The following is a 19,051-nucleotide window of genomic DNA, read 5'->3' as shown; positions in this document are numbered from 1 at the left end:
CAAATCAAAAGCGGAAAAAATATATATGCTAGATTTTTTGTTTAATTGCATGTTTTTCATGGTCTCCAAAATGCAGAAAAATTATCCTTTGAAATTATACGTAGGTTATAAATTCTTTTCTTTTTTAGGGAAGATGATAGAAATTAGACAACTTTTGAATGTTAAATAACAGAGTTAAAGATTAATAATATTTAATGGCAGACTGTTTATTTATCTATAAAAAGACATTTGCAATACTGATGAGGTCAAAATAATAGGGAGACCGAAAAAGGTCGCCTTAATCCAGTGGTCTCCCTAAGCCAGAAAATATATCCTCCTTGGTCTCCTAAAGCCATATGTCATATATATATATATATATATATATATATATATATATATATATATATATATATATATATATATATATGTATGTATGTATGTATGTATGTATATGTATGTATGTATGTACATGAGGATTGGGTAATTTCCATAAGGCAGCATAAACTTTGTAGTTATCTGGAGCAATATTTGTTCATTGTTTTTCTCAGATGCACGAACACTTTCTTACGGGAATGGATTGATTATAGTGGTAACCAGCTACTTTTGAATGTAAAAATAGTAGCTACCTTTTAAAGACATATACATGTATTTATATAAATACTCTTTTAATAACCCTCAAAGAAAATATTGAATTCGAATGATTTTAAAGATTCAAAAAACATTTTTACGAATGTAATACTAAAACAAAGTCAAACTCTCATAAAACCATGACGCAGAGGGCCTCTCCTAGAAACAGTTCAATGAAAAGGTTTTGTTTGCAATATTCAGAGCTTAGGTCACTAAACTATACTGATAAGGAAATGATCTAGAGATCACAGATAGAATACATTTGTACGTGGTTGGCACATCCTTACGCAATGTGGATCTTCGTATTATCGCTAATTTTGGTTACCACAGTCTGTAAGTGCTTCAATTTTTTTAGCTAGTCAATTTAATCATATTTTAGCCCGCCCGGACACAAATTTTCACAAGCCATCAAACCGAAGAGTTGTATATAATGAGAGTAAAGTTATATTTAAAGAATTTCATGTAATAAATTAACAGTATAAATATTCACAGCTGAGATTGTAAAGATATTTACTGCACAAAGTTTTAAATTCGAAATATTTTCAAGAAATTGCCTCGTATTCAATTCCAGTCTTGAACCATTATGATAGCCCCATGCAATATATGTATAGGCTTTGATATAAATTAGCCAAAGCAAGTCAGCTTACTATGACAAATATCTGTTGGATATTTTTTGTCACAGACCTTTTCTTAGTAATTGTTATATATACAGATCGAAAAGGACACTTTTTCTGCAAGTCTTGATGGTATGGATGATGAAAGAGTGGCGCAATTATATTTACAAAGATGCCTTTAAAATATCATTAAAAATGAACCAATATTTGTCCAAACAAATGTTGAAAAACAAAAAGCCACTTAAATCTTTAAAATTATCAGATTAACAATTCTAAGATAGTGAAACACACATAAAAAACAACCAATCTCATTATCCTGTATCTTCCCATTTTCATAATATATTTTTTTAATTGAAAACAAAATCAAAACTACACGCACGAAAAATAGCATTTTTAATTTTTTTTTTTTTACAGATTGTGATGAGCTACAGTATTGCCCCCCAAATCTTCAGCGATCAACACATCTGAAGACATACAATGGTCATTGTTACGAGTTCATGATCCACCGACATGTAGAGTGGAATGTAGCAGAAAATGACTGCAGTTCCAAAGGAGGAACTCTGGCTGTTGTCAATAATATTGAGGAACAATTTTTCATCATGTCTGCATTAAGATCTTTTCCATTCCATGGTCAGGGGGTTTGGATAGGATTAAGTGACACTCAGCAGGAAGGGAAATTCACTTGGATTAATGGTAGATAGCTTTTAAACACATCAGTATTTAACTGTCGTATTTGATTGTAGACATAATTTAGAAAGGATTATGATCAATATCATGAAATATTAGTCATACTTTTTCAAATGGTTCCAAAATTGAAAACATCCATTTGCCCCTCTTCCCTGAGAGACGCGAACAAATGCAGATCATATAGGACAATGTACATATTAAAGCAATATTGATCAATTTGCAGGAGAGGCGTCATCCTTCACATACTGGGCACCAGGGCAGCCCGGAGTGGTGGATTTACCCAGTATCGGTGGTAGAAAACGTCTGATTTTGGACACTTTAACAGGAGGAGGCCTTCATCTTCCACATCTGATAGACGAAGATTGCGTCCTGCTCAAGTACTCGGACTCTGGTCACTGGCATGACTATCCCTGTGTTAAATTGGATCCTCTAGGTCTTGTGCATGAGAATTATCCATATGTTTGTGAATACAGTAGGTTGATATTTGTTCATTCGGAAGATTTTTAAAAAGTCATTCTATTTTTACATTTTACAACCAATAACATTGGGATCTACATGTATTTGAATTCTTGATTTTGCTATAATTATGTCGTATATATGTACACGTACATGTACTTTTCATAATACTTTACCACTGACAGACCAAACGCCCGTTCCGACAAGCACCACACTAGGAACACCCATGAGGCCATCAACGCCGAGTACCACCACATTAGGTGGGCCTATTTCTGTCACGACTCCAGAACCTGACATAGCCGGCACCACCACATCAGGCGCTATCGTTGGCTCAGTGGGAGAGCTCGTAATAGGCTAAAAAGGATGTTAAATTGTGATATGCATGTATTTAATAAAATTATGTATTAATCATTTTTATTTTATTATGAAGGGATGCTGTGAATTCAATATTTAAAAAGAGAAATCCATGCACTAACAAAAGCAAGCTATATTCAGAGAGAAAGATCCCTTTAATTGCTTTGTATTCTGGTAGAGTCGAGATATCAAGATAATGGCTTATTACGAAAGTGGGTGGATATCCTTATAAATAGTGAATTTCTTTGTGCTTTCTCTCTCTCCTCTTTCTCTGTCTCGATCATGGAGATGCTATAGAATACAAACTGTCTAAACATTTTCTTTATGTATATTATAACACATTTTTTTCTTTTGCTCTATGTTTACCAATACGAGTTCCACTAAATTTTTGGACTTTCCAAGAAAAATAGATTGAAAAATGTTGATACTCCAGAATAAACATACAGAAGGAACGTACAATTATGCAATTTAAATTATTTAATCATCCAGTATCATATCTGTCATTATAAAGCCCAAAGAATTTGCGAAAGGCTATCTTGAAAACCCCGTAACACCAACTTATTTATCTGTAGTCTATTCAGTTTAACAATTCATCTTACTCGTGCAGTTGCAGAAGATGCTCTTGGGTATCGACTCAGTTGGGAAACATAGAATTAATTCCATATGCAGATGATAGTGGAATATTAAAGAGGGAAGCTGACAATAGAAAAGCTGAAGTCATCCAATTTATCACATAGTTTACCATATCATATTTTTTTTTGTAAAATACATGTATATCAATGAAAAGATGTAGTAATCTTCACACATTTAATGATAAACTTGATAACTTTAACTTTTCTATCGTCAACTTCCCTTACCTATGTAGCAATATACCCTTGCCACCTGCATATGGGATTTATGTTTCCCAGTTGATTTGATACGCAAAAGCATACTCTACATACGAACAATTTCTAAAACGAGGCAAGCTATTGACAAACAAGTTAATGAAACAAGAATATCAATAGTCTCGTTTAAAGTCATCATTTCGCAAGTTCTCTGTTCGATACAATAACCTTGTTAGTAAATACAGCCTATCATTTAGTATTCCTAAAGATTATATAGAGCAGTAACCACAATTCGTGAAAATTTTGTATCGCTAATAAAGAGTAAATGTCTATCTCGAGAAAATAAGGTGTCGCGAAAATTTACTGATCTACTGTAGTATGCTGACGGTCTTTTTCATACTAATTGTTAGACCTTTTTTTCACAATGAATTGTCTTCGGATTTTTCTGTTTTCCCGGTCATGACAAGGAGCACAAGGCGGGTGTGATCAATCGACAGTGGATGCTTACTCCTCCATGGCACCTGATCCCACCTCTGATGATATTAGATGTCCTTGTTTGCTCTGCTTTCAATCTGTATTGTTTCATGCAATGGACTTTTGACATTGATTACCTAATAACACTGTTCGTTATCTTCATAATTCACACTCATATATACAGTACATGCATGGAACAACTTGCACTCAAAATGCGCAATATGCATGTTCTTTACCTTTTAGATAAGAAATGAATCTTTAGTACTTTCTGCACGATGCTGTACCTGTACGTGCTGTCATTAGCGACCGCCGTTTGTAAGTTGTTGTTTTTTTATTTCATAACCAAACAATATAGATGCTAAATGACGAGACTTTTTCGTTGGTAATCTTTTATCTATTAAAACACTGATAAATACAGATGGCGAAGTTACTCAGAATTGTACTTCACAATCAAAAAATGGCGCCACGTTGAAAGTCTACAGTACACATTGCTATGAGTTTCAACTTCGTCACAAAGTGGACTGGAAAGCAGCCGAGGGTGACTGCAGCTCTAGAGGAGGGACTCTAGTGGTCATCAACGACGCAGAGGAACAAAATTTCCTCATGTCCTCACTCAAGGCACTCTCATTTCATGGAAGTGGTGTGTGGATTGGATTATCCGACACAAACCATGAGGGAACATTCACATGGGTTACAGGTGTTTTATTACATGTATTAAAATTTGGTTGAATTAAAGTATACTAGTAATTAAAAGTCCCAAACGGCGATAACACTCATGCGTTACTTAATGTGGTCCTGCTGTTCTTAGAAAATCTTAGCAAATTTTTCTCTATCTGCATGTTTCTATAATGAAAAAAATGACCACATACTGTGGCTCCACTCTAGCGCCAAAAGGTCATGATTTGACCAAACTTAATTGAACTCTTACTAAACTCCGGGATTATGAAAATCTTAATCTTAACGTTTCCTTGCAGTTCTGGGGAAGATTATTTTTTCCAAAGAATATTATTTTTCTACATGTACATGCATAGTCTGAAATATCTGACGTTTTCCTGGCTTTTTTAACGATCTGATATTTTACTAGGAAAACGTCAGAACCGGCACCATTACGAAAATTGGGAATTCGCCGCCTCCAACCGGAGGCGGCATTCTCGGGTTGATTTTCGATACTCGCGAACCGAATTAAATGTCAAACTCACAACTTATCTATTGAACAATACTTTAAGTACTCACCATCATCGTTTTTATGGTTCGTTTATAAATATACAATCCGATGAAAACATTTTATCTGACTGTCGAGATTTGTTTTCATTTCGTGCATTTTCAAATTTTGCAAGTCCCGTATCGAAATGAGGAGTGATGTTTTCTTTTCATCGATATTTGTGAGTACTAGAAGCATTGTGCTATTGATAAATTGTGAGTTCGGCATTTAATTCGGTTTGCAAGTATCGAAAATTTCCAGTTTTTCTAACGTTTTCCTAGCACGTAAAATATCAAATCGTTAAAAAAGCCAGGAAAACGTCAGATATTTCTGACTAGTGCATTATGGTTAATTTGACTCTTAATTTAATCCCCGAGGAACGCGGGGGGGGGGGGAGGGGAGGGGGCTTTTTTCTGAGTATAGTGTTTTGCTATAGTAAGTTTCCTTTAGATGCTGGTTCTGTCCACAAGCACCCGTGGAATAAATTAACTTCCTTCAATTTTGCCAAGTTTGCTTAAAATTTGCCCACTGGTCCTTGACAATAAGTAAAATGTAATGTTATCAGACAGTCAGAAAAATTCGATCAGACATGTTCACTGGAAACTAAATTAGGTACTATAATGTATTTGACCGAAAAATTAACAGGATACTGTAGTATTTCGATAATATTGTTCCCGGTGGATTCTAGTCAGCAATGTAATATAAAGAACGAGGGCGCTTTTGATTGGCATTCGGCAGGAATCTGGGCGCAATTGAAAAGTGAAAATTTTATTGATCTGTCACATGAAATTTTAGCATTCTTTTGATGTATCGGGTTCCTGTGAAATAGGAAAGGGAGATATTTTCCCGATATTGTATTTTGATTTGCTAAAAAAGAACTTGAAAATTGGCTAGATGAGTCATTTCGTACAAAATGTTACATTTTTAAACACGTTTTTCTAAAAATTTGCTATCTCTGGGTCATCTCTCCATGGTTTTGAAACGTTATATTTGTATGCATTCTTATTCAAAGAAACTAACAAACATTTTTAAAAAAATGGAGAGGAGACCCAGAGATGATAAAAAATGAACTTTTTCCAAAAAAATTCCAATGTGTAAATGCGGTGCTTCATTGTCGCTTTAAAAACCATTTTGTATATGTAGCGGTGATAGCTCAGTAGTATGCGGTACCCGTCCAGTGCAATGAAAGAGATATATTTTTGGTTCGATCCTCGCATGGAGCGTTATTATTTTTTTTTTTAGTACAAACAATCAATTCTTTTGTCAGTTTAATTTTATGTACTGATTTATTTTCAAATAGATAAATTCTGCTTCTGTTGCACCGAAAGCGAAAGCAATTCTTCCAACCTACTGATACTTTAATATACCCATGTACTTGTAATTGCATTTAACTATGCCCTATAGGTGTTTATTATTTATGTAAGTTTAACATGTAGTAATTATTAAGATAAGCGGACTGAAATGTTAAATTTGACAAAGTATTTCAAACTAAATGTAACTTTCCCATAATTTTCCCATACGTGTAACTTTGTAAAGTACATGTACATGAGTGTCCAGCTGTGGTCAGCCGACCAAATCGTAGACATTTAAACTAAAAATGTTTCGTACACCTTATTCCTGCAGATCACACGCCAAACACGCCCATCTTCTTTAAAAAAAACAAAAAAACATTGTTGCTTGTTACTGTCATTTTGCAGGAGAAAATAGCTCCTTTACGTTCTGGGCACCAGGACAACCCCACTTGTCACATGCAGGCAAAAGATTTATCCTTGACGGTTTAGTAGACGAGGACTGTGTTCTCATGAAATACTCCGAATCAGGCCACTGGCATGACTACCCCTGTCAGAAGTTAGACCCATTCGGACTTGTGCGGGAACATTATCCCTACATCTGCGAGTACGGTACGTTTATTTTCAGTTTCGAAGATATCACTTTCGTAATGAAATTCTAATCCTAAAGCATTAAATTTGAAATCGAAAATTTAAGAGATACATTTTCATTTTGAAGATACTGGAACAACTTCAGCTCCGTCTGTAGCTCCGACTATGGCGCCATCTACAATGAGTACCACTTCAGCTGCCCTACCAGCAAGTCCTCGTGTTCCATCGCAGTGACATTGATATGATGCTTTACAAATTATATTTTAAGATTAAAGCGGAAATGAATGTTTTGAATAAATCTTTCAGAGACCTATACGTATTAGAAATACATGAGGCTTATACAGCTACAATTGCAATACGAAGAGAATTTATTGTAAAGAACTGCGAAGGCTAACTCTCGATTCAGGCCTATATTTTTGACACACACATAATTCAAAATGTGTTGCAAATTTGCGGTTAAGGTCAAGATCTAGTAAATGAAAGGTGCATACAGATTTCTCAAATTTGAGAAATAAATTCCTTTAATGATGCTTTATAATTTTAGCTTGGTCAAAGAAGTTGTTTCGGGGCATAATTTGTAGGTAAATAAGACGAAAAATCATTTTTTAAACTATCATTTTCAATGAAAAATTAAGAAAACCTGTCATGAATATGGGAGTTTTTTCCAAATCAGACAAATGAAATGTATCCAGATTGCCTACAGTCTCTCAGAAAACGGTAATTTGTATGTTCTTGGCCTCTTCTTTAAAATAATATTAAATTGAATATAGGTATCGGGATTACTTTTCACATGATTTCATATTGGATTCCATGAAAATACTTCATTTTCTACATAATTTTATTAGAGCCGTAAAGTAAAAAGAAAGTTGAAAATGATTATGACGTCATAATGGATCTAGCACCAAAAAGTTAGTCTAAAGTCATTTACTAGATCTTGACCTTAAAGTTGTTTTTTTTTAATGCAAAGCAGATTTTATTAGTAATTGACGAGTAACTCCCAGCGTCAAAACATTAATTGCTCTCATGGCAACTCTTTTTAGATAAGAGGATGTAAAATTGAAGACGTATTGGATTTTAAAATACTCATGGATAGGAATAATTGTCCTCAGATCTTTTAGTCTGTTTAATTTATATAACTATATCCGATTTATTTCGAAAAATGTTTGTTTATTGTTTAACGTCCCTCTCGAGAATTTTTCACTCATATGGAGACGCCACCACTTGCCGGTGGAGAGCTGCAAATTTCGACCTATACTCGGCACTCAGGGCCATTGAGCAGTGAAGGATCTTTTTCGTGCCAGACCTACTGCGACACGGGACCTCAGTTTATACGGTCTCATCCGAAGGACCGGTCTCCACGTCCCACAGTGGGATTCGAACCCGCGGCGTAAAGAACAACTCCTTACTCCGCGACTCCAGAGCGAAAGCTAGTTCGCTCTAACCACTGCGCCACGCGGGCGACTCGAAAAAATGTAATTGTTTATCATAATTATTTTCGGTTTATTTTAGTCTATAAACATTTGTCCCCGAGAAAACAACAAAAGTTTTGGTATGAATTGTTAAATAACAATTGTAACGCCTGTCCTTTGGTCAATAATTTAAATTTTATGAAAAATGACATAAATATCTACATAATTTCAGAAAATAAATGTTGCAACATGAATTAAGAATTGACCTGATGGTAGGCAGCGAAACAATACTATCGTTCACAATCCTTTCGTTGTCCAGATGTGCTGTTCCACATCAGCCATTCAAACACTATAGTATTTTTTGCCATCCGATGAAATTCAGTTTTGATGCACATGTTGGGATAGTGCTGTATATGACCTTGGTCCTGGTTACCGTAACCTGCAGATAAGAAATAATATATATACGTGTAATTACACTTTGAACAGGAGAGTTCATTGTCTCATTTCCAAGATGGAACTAGTGCTTTTGTTGTCTTGCCTGATGGTGACCCTTGTCTGTAAGTGTCTGATGATAGACATATAATTATAGCATGATGTAATTTATGGTTGAATGGTTTTGGTTGAATGTGCTAAAATTCCTTACAAGATTCGATAAGAGGAGATAAAAGAGAACAAAAAATAATGTATCTCATGTGGAATCTTTTAATTGTAAGGCGGTGATGATATTTCAAACTGCCCCACAAATCTCCACCAAGGCACCACTCTGAAGGCCTACCAAGGTCATTGTTACGAATTCAAGATTCACCGAGCCATCGACTTTCACCAAGCAGAGAGTGACTGCAAATCAAGAGGGGGTCATGTGGTTGCCGTCAACAGTATGGACGAACAGAACTTCATTATGTCCACATTAAAGTCCTTTCCATTTCATGGCCATGGTGTGTGGATAGGGTTTACTGATGGTCAAGTAGAGGGGAAGTGGACATGGACCACAGGTATAAAAATGATCACATTTTTAGGTGAAATTTTTACATGAAGCTGCCAACAAGTTTATAATTCTTTTTTTAAACAAACAGAAAAGTACAAAGAGACAAACAAAATCAAATAACATGAGACGATAATCATTTTACGGGCCATAGTCTGCAATGTGTATATTTTTTTTCTTCATACATAATATAAGTTAATCATGAGGCATGACCTTAATAAAATTAATATTAGAGTGAGTCGTTTACAACATTAATCCGTTGTCTATGATTCAATAATCATATACAATCTTTCTTCATTTGTCTACTAATATTCCTACGTCACCTGCATATTATATATCTCCCAATTGATTCGATACCTAAGCGCATGCTATGAGTACAATCAATATTTAAAGGGGTGTACTCTACTGACAAATAAGCTGATGTTTCAAGGATTTCAGCGACCTCGTTAAACGTCAGCTATTCGCAAATTCTCCGGTCGTTATAATATTATAATAATAAACTTGTTTGTTAATACAACCTGGGGTTGGGTCGTATTTTGTCTGACATGTTTGAAACCATTTGTTAGGTCATTGCTTTATACTAAAGGAGATGGGCGAACAAGGCGTGAAGAATGCATTTTGCTTCAGATATATATATATATATATATATATATATATCTATATCTATATCTATATCTAAAATCAATTAATCATATATATAATCATATTTTATAATCATATTTAATTTGTCAATTAAGTATTGAGATTAAAATTCGCATTATTGAATTATGAAAAACATTTCTCTGCAAAAATTATTCTATTATTTAAAAAAAATTGTATGGTATTCTTGAGGATCGAACCCTAGAAATAAAAATCCTGGGGCCTGTTTTACAAAAGAACTTACGACTTAGATCAAAAACTTTAGCTGACTGTAAATTCTTGAAAAATTCATGAATCTGTTAAAATGTTGAATCTGTTAAAAATTGTTTCTATAAATATCTCATTCAAATTCTTTTTAAAGAGATTAGAATTTCAAAAAAAGTATGATAAAATGTTATCCACAAAATTACAGATTGGTCTAAGTTCTTTTGTACAAAAGTCCTGGTGAATAGTAGCATTTAGTCATGTTTGTCAGGGGTGTGCAATTAGCATCGCCCGACGCCCGGGGCTACTATTTTTGGGGGTCGGGCTAGTAGTTTTCTGCACGGAGGTAGCCCCTTGGGCCAGTAAAAATTAAAACTACCAGTGTAATACATGTATTTTCTCTCATTTTTGGCTATAAAATTCTTAAGCAATGAAAATTTTTCGGCAGCATGCGCCTATTATTCGTAAATCTACATAATATTATCCATTTTGCAGTACTACCTGACTTATTTACTTCCAAAAACGATCGTTTTTATCTAATTCGAATTTCCTCTATTCCTCTGTTTATGGTAAATACGCATGCAGATATCTCATTAAATTATTTACGATCACTCAATCAATTGAAAGATAAGTGTTATGTGGTTTACATAACATATACTCCAGCGTATTTAATGATTTAAGCTGAAAAAAAATGATTGTCATTTCATTTTAGATAGGATAATTTATTTTAATTCATTTTTATTTTCTATCATAATTATTAATTTATACATGATTTAATTTTACTAGTGAGAATTATAAAGAATCACATTAAAACCCTAGCTGACTTTTTCAACAATAACTTATTTTCTTTTAATATTAGAACTTTGTTACCCCCCCCCCTTTCCCCTACATTTGGACTAGTAACTTTTTACTTGGGGCTAGTAACATTATTTCTGCCACTAGCCCGTGGGCTAGTGCTGAATTTTTTTAATTGCACACCCCTGTTTGTGATATGACCATTGACTAAATGGACTTCAAGATACGAATGTTGAGTAATAAAAGTGTATTTTTAAGGTATAGTGGGTCATTGCTCCATGTTTTTAATTGTTAATCAAAAATGTATATTTTTAAGCAAATGTTGAGAATAAATTTTAAGAAGAAATGGAGCATTCATATGGGAAAATTGTGTTATAATATGAAAACATGATTATTTTTGTCCTCTTTGGTGTGTTAATGCTATTTCATGGGCAAATAATTTTAATCTTGGTGAGATTTTTCCATATTGGGGAGATTTTACGTATTTAAAGTATACTTTAATGTTAGATGAACTATCAGAGAAAATTTTGTTATGACTAAGATTCAATTATGACGCACTATAGGCATTTCGTTCTCTTTGTTCGCATAACTTCTTTGACTTTGAAACTATAACTCTTGCTGCATTAATTTTGTCTGGAACTAGTTGTTGTAGACGTGCATGAATGTTTTGGAGCTGCAAATAATATACTTGTACAATTTTCACATGAAATGATTTGGTTTTAAGCCTGTGTGCAGGTGTATCATAATTTAAACTACAATCAAAGATGGCGGCACTTCAATGGATGCATACTGTCAATAACGTATACTAGTATACATATGTATAGGGTTCTGCATCTGGTCATTTTTTTCACGATAAGTGTTCAGCTCTATAATTCTTTTTTAGAAGGTACATTCCTCTTGCATAGAATGGAGACTACATTTATATACTCTTACATTAGTCGGGTGGTTCCAAAAATAAGATTTATAAGTGACCCCACCATAGAATTATACAGCGGAATGTTGTTATCATCATCACTCCCGACAGTAAACTCTAGAAATCATTTGCTAAAAATTAAGATGAAATTTATGTGACAGGGGAGACAAGCACGTTTACCCACTGGAGGCCCGGGGAGCCAGACGGACGGAAGCGCTTCCTGTTGGATGCCGAGGAAGACTGTGCCATCATATTGTACTCTGACGCCTCAGGTCACTGGGACGACATACCCTGTGTAAAGCAGGACCCACTGGGGCTTGTTCATCAACATTATCCATATGTCTGCGAATACTGTGAGTATCTTACTTACAACTGGATTCAGTTTCCAATATCTCCAGGAATACCTGGTAGTAAATATGTATAAACATAGTTAAAATGGAATTTTCAGTGAAAAGTTACAATTATAATGGGTGTTAATTCTCCAGTTTCTGACAATTTAAGAGAACAGAAAGGATACAATCAAAATAGTTGTTATTGCGGGTCAAGGCTACAAATTGAGACAATTAAGTACATTAAGCTGGGTACCATTCTGAAAGCCGCTTTGCCTTATCTTTAAAGTACATGTATATCTCTTTTTCTCAGAAGAAAATTTATGTGCAAATAAGTCCACCCTCATATACCATCTTAATGTGTGACAAAAAATTGGTTACACGGTGCAGTATCAATTCTAAAGTGAAATTTACTTACTTATGACTCGTAAATTTCGAAGTAAGAATAAAATCATACACTGTATATCAGAAACATTTTTTCCCCTTTTTGCATGATATCTCATAGTAAGGGTTGCTTAAATAAAATTGCTCTAATCTCATTTTCCTGAAGTATGTGGGCAAACATTTTACTATGAAGAGTTGTTTTAATGGTAATGAGTCATGGAAGATAACAAAGTTTTTTTTAAATCAGTCATTACTAATGACTAATTAACAAAAAACTTTGTTATCTTCCATTTTTGTTTGAAATATTTATGTTTAATAAAAATTTTTTTCAATCTCCACAGTGCAAGGAATAGCTACAGCCAACACCAATACGAGCCCTCCGCCTACCACAGCAGTCTGAAGTCAAAAATTAAATACGACATACTTCCATCAACCTATCTTTCTCAAAGAATTTGTATTATTCATACATGTATGAAATACATGTACATACGACGTCTATCCTAAACTATTCGAGAAATGAATTTTGATTGAGTCGTAATCTCTGGTATTTTAGGTTACTTAGTAATTATGTTCCCCAAACGAAGTTGGGGAACATATTGTTTTTACTCTGTTTCTTATTATTATTTTTTTTCTTCTTCTTCTTCTTCCTGGGTACTTTTTTGTCCGCGAGTGATCTCGTCAACTACTCATCCGATTGAGGTGAAACCTTTTTAGGGTTAATAGGCATGTTATGTAGATTTGCGGAATCAAGGTCATTTTGAGCGCACGTGCATGCACGTGCGTGCGCGTGCAATGCGTAAAATGACCAATATACTTGATATAGCTGTAACTTTTATATTTTTTGATGAAATGCTTTGATACTCAGAATATAAGGATATATTAAAAGTGTAAACAAGATGACATGGTCAACATGCACATGCATGCACGTGTGCGCACGCGCAAAGCGTAAAATGACAAATATACTTGATATACTCGTAACTTTTATACTTTTTGATGAGATGCTTTGATACTCAAAATTTTTATATATATTAAAAGTGTAGACAAGACGACATGGTCATCGTGCACATGCATGCATGCATGCATGCACGTGCGCGCGCGTGCAATGTGTTAAATGACCAATATACTTAATATAGCCGTAATTTTTATATTTTTTTATGAAAAGCTTTGATATTAAGAATATACAGATATATTAAAAGTGTAGACAAGATGATGTGGACATCATGCTCATGAATGCACATGCGCGCGCGTACAATGTGTTAAATGACCAATATACTTAATGTAGCCATAACTTTTATATTTTTTTATGAAAAGCTTTGATACTAAGAATAAACCGACATATTATAAGTGTAGACAAAATGGCATGGTCATTATGAACATGCATGCAGGTGCGCATGCGTGCAATGCTAAGATGACCAATATACTTGATATAGCTGGAACTTATTTATTTTTTTGATGAAATGTTTTAATACTGAGAATATAAAGATGCATTAATAGTATAGATGAGATGACATGGTCATCCTGCACATGCATGCACGTGCGCGCGCGTGAAATGCAAAAAACTATCAATATACTTCATTGGCTTATTTAATGAAGCTTACAGGAAATAAGACACCAAAAGGGTGTTGGGGAGCGTTTGGGGAACATCTGTAACGGTCCCCGTTACAATTATAACTAGTTGGGTATATTTCTTCTATACCTCCGACTTGTACTACTTCTGGCCAAGATTGTTTAAGGTTTAGTTAGAAAACCAAGAATTATTTTCTGCACAAACGCATTTGTTGTATTAGAGGGTCAAGCTGCAGACCTGTAGTCACTGATCTGAAAAAAATTAAAATAGAAGACCAAAAAGTTACAGTTTCTTGCATTCAAAAGGGTGTGTATTATTTGCACACAAAAATCTGCAGTTCTCTCTCTCTCTCTCTCTCTCTACATTGTATGGTAAATATACGTATACGGAGGGCTTGTAAATCTAAAATCTCGATAAATCTATACAAGGTACTTTATCATTTACTTTGTTTCAAAACACTTAAACTATTTGGTACATATGATAAAATCTTAACTTGGAAAAATGAAAATTCACAAATATATAGAAAATTGATCATATTAATGATGATAAAATAAATGCTGTCAATACCAACGGTCACAAGGATTGGCGTATTATTATTCCAGTAGCTATCTTGCCAAAAATAATTAAGAACCTCACTGACCCCTTCCATAAAAGTCCGGAGATTAGAGTATAAAAAATAGTTTTAAAACCCAAAACCTAATAAGATGGTTTTGAAGTGCTTGATTTTGTTTTACATTTCTAATGCAAACCAGACCCTAGTGAATTAACTTATGTTCAAATCGGACAGAGAGTTTCAGAGACACACTGGAATAAACAAAGATTGAACAAGCATTTTCACAAATATTTATAAGAGATTTCTTCAATTTTCTGTTTAATTAATTATTCAGTATATCAAAAATGTGTTGAGTTGATTACTATTCAGTATATTATTTTTTTTTTTTCAAAAAGGGCACATATGCATGCACAAGTATTTATTTTATTTGATTTATTTATTTATTTATTTTTTGGTTAGCATACGCCTAACAAATTGTTCAGTGCAACACGTGTCTGACTGAAAGATAAGTTACACAATGAATAATGTCACATTTAATGCAAGGCACTTCTTCATAGAGATAAGATGTCTAAATCTGTTTATTAACGTAATCACTTGACAAAAACTTTAATTTCTTCTGCAAAATTTGAAACATTTGAAAAATTTGACATTCGTAAGGACGTGTATTAAATTGCAAAGCTGTTGGAATGTACCGTTACCTTTTAAAATATATCTATTATATTTTCTGTAGTATTTTCTTCATGGTAAATTTAGTTGCAAATTCATTGTTTTTGTGCTGAAAAAAATTGATTTAGTTTTTAGTTTTGTGTTTTAGAAAAAAAAAATATTTAGGAAATATCGGCCAAGGCAGCTCGCATATAAAAGTTTTGTCTTTAAGGTAAAACTCTTGCGGTGTTTGCACAACCTTTTCTAGAAAACATAAAAATTCCTTATGCCATATTAACAGTATAGTCCTTTTTCTGAATGCTCTTTTAGCGTATTTTAGGGTATTAACACTTAACAAGTGTTTTTTGTTGATTGTTGTGTCATTTTATGGTAGTACAAGTAATAGTTTCAATCGGAGGAAAACGTATATTTAAAAAAATCGTTTAGAACTCAACAAATAAATGAGAAATGTACCTAAAGATATGTCATTCATGTAAATATTTTAACACTTTTGCTGTATGAGTTATGATTAAACATACTTGCAGGCTGTTATTAAGACGAGGTCTGCCTGTATGTCTAAAATTCCATGTCAGAGATAGGGGGAATTAATATTCATCAATAGTTGTGATGTTGTATATATAAATCCTGAACTAAAGCCCAGTATATGCCCTCGCAAAATTAAAAATATTTTTTTCTCTTTCCCTAGACTTAGCACTTAAAGATTTTCATCTGTCATTGTTTTTGTGAAGATAGTTTGATTTTTTTAATCTATTCTGAACTGTGCGCTGACAATTTGACAATAATAGTTAACAATAAGTTGGGGTGCAATTTTTTTTTTAAACAACACAAAAAAAAAACGGGAGGTTTAAATATCATTTGGTAATAAAAAATACTCAATCCCATTCAATATCCAATAAACTTTACATACGCTCAGAAAGTGAAGTTTATGCAGCCAAGACTAATATTTCCTATTTTCATATGTTTCCTCAATACATTATAATACATGAATAATTTCAAAGCAATATTTACTAGAAACATAAATTTTAAGAAACCTAGTGTTGGTCGTTGACAGTCATGAACCGATTTTAATATATGCGAAACAATAGAGACATTGCAATAGATCGTGTGAAAAAGAGTTGAATTTAAACGTCCAAGGAACGTAAGGTTCACGAGGAGTCACGAAACCTTAAAAGTCATGTCACGGCAAATCAAGTACACGAATGGTTGTACGTCATATGTTCAAATATTTACACTAGATTTTGCTTTTTTTGTTTGCTGTCTGAGTATGCAAACGCAAATTGATATCGTTTTACTCTAGAATTCGAAATAAAACATTGCTTCATTTTATTTGTTGTCATGTTTTAAATCTCGATTAATGAATAAACTTGCTGTTTATCGCAATGAAAAAATAAGATATCTTTTTACAACTACTCAATTATCATATTTTGCTTTTCTCGCACCTTTAAAAATATCAAGTTTTCCATGATGAGTTGAAAATCTATATTTTGTTTAGCGCAATCGAATCCTACTTAAGGGTGAATCAAAAAAAAAAAATGACCAAACGCATATTTATCAATCCACACTAAAAATACAGGCAATGAAAATAAATTTCTATGTCTCAGCATATGTCTTTAGATAGTGTCTAAATACCTGCCAAATATCTCGTTGATATTTCAATTAACAAAAAAGTTATGCCCAAAAATGATGCTAAAATTGTCAGGAGTGCAACACCTTTTTGTGACATTTTGGAGATCTGTTAAATAAATAATAATGGTTTATGTTGAAAATAAAGACTTTCCCGATAATATCCAAAGTATTGAGCTTCAAATTTGGACTGTAGTAACTTTTGTTTATTCAAGTTGTGGTCATGGCTAATATTTAAAAAAATGTTATACCATGTCAGGAGTGCAACAGAAAAAAATGTAGTGTTGCCAAAAAAACATCAATTGTAAAATTCTGAAAGAAAATTAAGACAAAAAAGAATTTTCGAAGTGTAAAACAATAACTGACATACAATTTAAAACTTAAAAATGTTAAATAAATCACAAGCAGCATTAATGAGAGTCAAGTATATGTGCATACCCAATAATGTCAGGAGTGCAACATTTGATGTTTTGCTTCCAAGCATGAAAAAACTGTTATCATTATATGATTTTCTGATTTTTATTTTGGAAAATTAAGACACAAAGAACATTTTTACAAAATAGATTTATCAATTACAGGATCTGTCTGTGCTTCAGATCTATATTTCTATGGTCAGGAGTGCAACACATTTTTTTTTTAAAGATTCAAGTTGTGTGACGAAAACACTTCTTTTCATGCTTAGAAGTATTCATGAATTAATAATGATCTTTTTGTATAATTTAATACTAAATTATTGACAGTTTTATTATTAAAATCCTTCCTTTTTCAATTTTATCAATTCAGATGTGTTTTTATCTTTTTTGTGATTTTTTTAATGAACGTTAAAAATAAACACACTAAAACATTGTCATAAAATTCAATTAATCCATCCTTAACTTCACTGAAACAACTGAACAAGTTCTTTTGTAATTTTCACTTCATAATTCTACTTTAAAGGCCCCAATGCTTTTGGTCAGGAGTGCAACAAATATGTTAGAATTATAAATCATCCAATAAGAATAAAAATAAAGAAAAAATGATGAGTAGAAAATTTCTGGTGGGTTACTGTGTTCGTCCTCTAAAGGAAAATGTGCTATAAAATATATTTTATCTTCTAAATATACATTTAAGCTAGTTTTTGGCATAAATAGGGAATAATTCCAGATAAAACGCAAATTTTAAATACTTTCCTCTGTGTTAATTATGAAGTATTGGACTATAAATATTGCACAATTTCATTACCACTTGATGTTGCCAACACTTTATGAATTTTTGCGTTCTATGGTTTTAATTCTAAATTTTACTGCAGTCAGGAGTGCAACAAAACTGCTTTAGAATTACCAATGCTTTTTAACTATCTTTACTAAAAAATAAGTTGAAAAAAAATGCTTGATACTATTTGATGTTCAAATTACTATGTCTATTAACAAATTACAGAAATTTTACAGTCAACTCAGGGATTAGTTTTCATCATTTCACATATATTTTTAAATACAATTATATATATATATATATATATATATATATATATATATATATATATATATATATATATATATATATATATATATATATATATATATATATATATATTATACACTTTGCAAATAATCATGTTTTATGGTCTTCACAATATGAAAAACCTGCCTTAAATGATGAAAAATATCAAAACAACAAATTGATTTACAAAGTAAGAATGGGTTATTGTGTGTTATAATTTTTAAAACAATGTTTAATAAAATACATATCAGATGTCAGGAGTGCAACACAATAATGTAAAATAGGGTCACTTCAAAATCTAGTATTTTTTGTAAGAGAACTTGTATATCATTTTTTTTTTTTTTTGGCTTAGATTTAAAGAACTGACCTAAGTGGACAAAACACTGAATTGTGGGGAATTTTATTGCTTCAT

General features: G+C 32.8%; 3 protein-coding genes across 3 annotated transcripts; all 3 read left to right on the top strand.

The window, feature by feature from the left end:
* The first annotated feature begins 896 nt into the window (after positions 1-896).
* LOC133172480 (collectin-12-like) lies at positions 897-2,753 on the top strand. The gene is made up of 4 exons (XM_061307366.1): positions 897-939; positions 1,635-1,913; positions 2,131-2,379; positions 2,549-2,753. Exons 1-4 carry the CDS (start codon positions 897-899, stop codon positions 2,719-2,721), a joined length of 744 nt encoding a protein of 247 aa, XP_061163350.1. The 3' UTR covers positions 2,722-2,753.
* A 1,537-nt stretch (positions 2,754-4,290) lies between these two features.
* On the top strand, positions 4,291-7,394 carry LOC133172477 (galactose-specific lectin nattectin-like). The gene is made up of 4 exons (XM_061307362.1): positions 4,291-4,330; positions 4,434-4,712; positions 6,914-7,117; positions 7,224-7,394. Exons 1-4 carry the CDS (start codon positions 4,291-4,293, stop codon positions 7,328-7,330), a joined length of 630 nt encoding a protein of 209 aa, XP_061163346.1. The 3' UTR covers positions 7,331-7,394.
* Positions 7,395-9,016: 1,622 nt separating this feature from the next.
* LOC133172475 (hepatic lectin-like) lies at positions 9,017-13,151 on the top strand. The gene is made up of 4 exons (XM_061307361.1): positions 9,017-9,062; positions 9,219-9,497; positions 12,200-12,391; positions 13,093-13,151. The coding sequence occupies exons 1-4, from the start codon at positions 9,017-9,019 to the stop codon at positions 13,149-13,151; spliced, it is 576 nt and encodes a 191-aa protein (XP_061163345.1).
* Positions 13,152-19,051: the final 5,900 nt, after the last annotated feature.

This window comes from Saccostrea echinata, unplaced genomic scaffold, assembly GCF_033153115.1.
Source record: "Saccostrea echinata isolate AGI-Se365-2 ecotype Australia unplaced genomic scaffold, CSIRO_AGI_Sech_v1 ptg000054l, whole genome shotgun sequence".
Lineage (NCBI taxonomy): Eukaryota > Metazoa > Mollusca > Bivalvia > Ostreida > Ostreidae > Saccostrea > Saccostrea echinata.
Note: the sequence above shows the minus strand (reverse complement) of the source record. Positions and strands in the feature narration are given on the sequence as shown.

Excerpts from the sequence above, each read along its gene's own strand:
- LOC133172477 (XM_061307362.1), top strand. The coding sequence starts at position 4,291 with ATGCTGTACCTGTACGTGCTGTCATTAGCGACCGCCGTTT. Across the intron at positions 4,331-4,433 it reads GTCATTAGCGACCGCCGTTT|ATGGCGAAGTTACTCAGAAT; the intron begins GTAAGTTGTTGT and ends TGATAAATACAG. Across the intron at positions 4,713-6,913 it reads AACATTCACATGGGTTACAG|GAGAAAATAGCTCCTTTACG; the intron begins GTGTTTTATTAC and ends GTCATTTTGCAG.
- LOC133172475 (XM_061307361.1), top strand. The coding sequence starts at position 9,017 with ATGGAACTAGTGCTTTTGTTGTCTTGCCTGATGGTGACCCTTGTCT. Across the intron at positions 9,063-9,218 it reads CCTGATGGTGACCCTTGTCT|GCGGTGATGATATTTCAAAC; the intron begins GTAAGTGTCTGA and ends TTTAATTGTAAG. Across the intron at positions 9,498-12,199 it reads GAAGTGGACATGGACCACAG|GGGAGACAAGCACGTTTACC; the intron begins GTATAAAAATGA and ends TTTATGTGACAG.
- LOC133172480 (XM_061307366.1), top strand. The coding sequence starts at position 897 with ATGTGGATCTTCGTATTATCGCTAATTTTGGTTACCACAGTCT. Across the intron at positions 1,914-2,130 it reads GAAATTCACTTGGATTAATG|GAGAGGCGTCATCCTTCACA; the intron begins GTAGATAGCTTT and ends ATCAATTTGCAG. Across the intron at positions 2,380-2,548 it reads TCCATATGTTTGTGAATACA|ACCAAACGCCCGTTCCGACA; the intron begins GTAGGTTGATAT and ends TACCACTGACAG.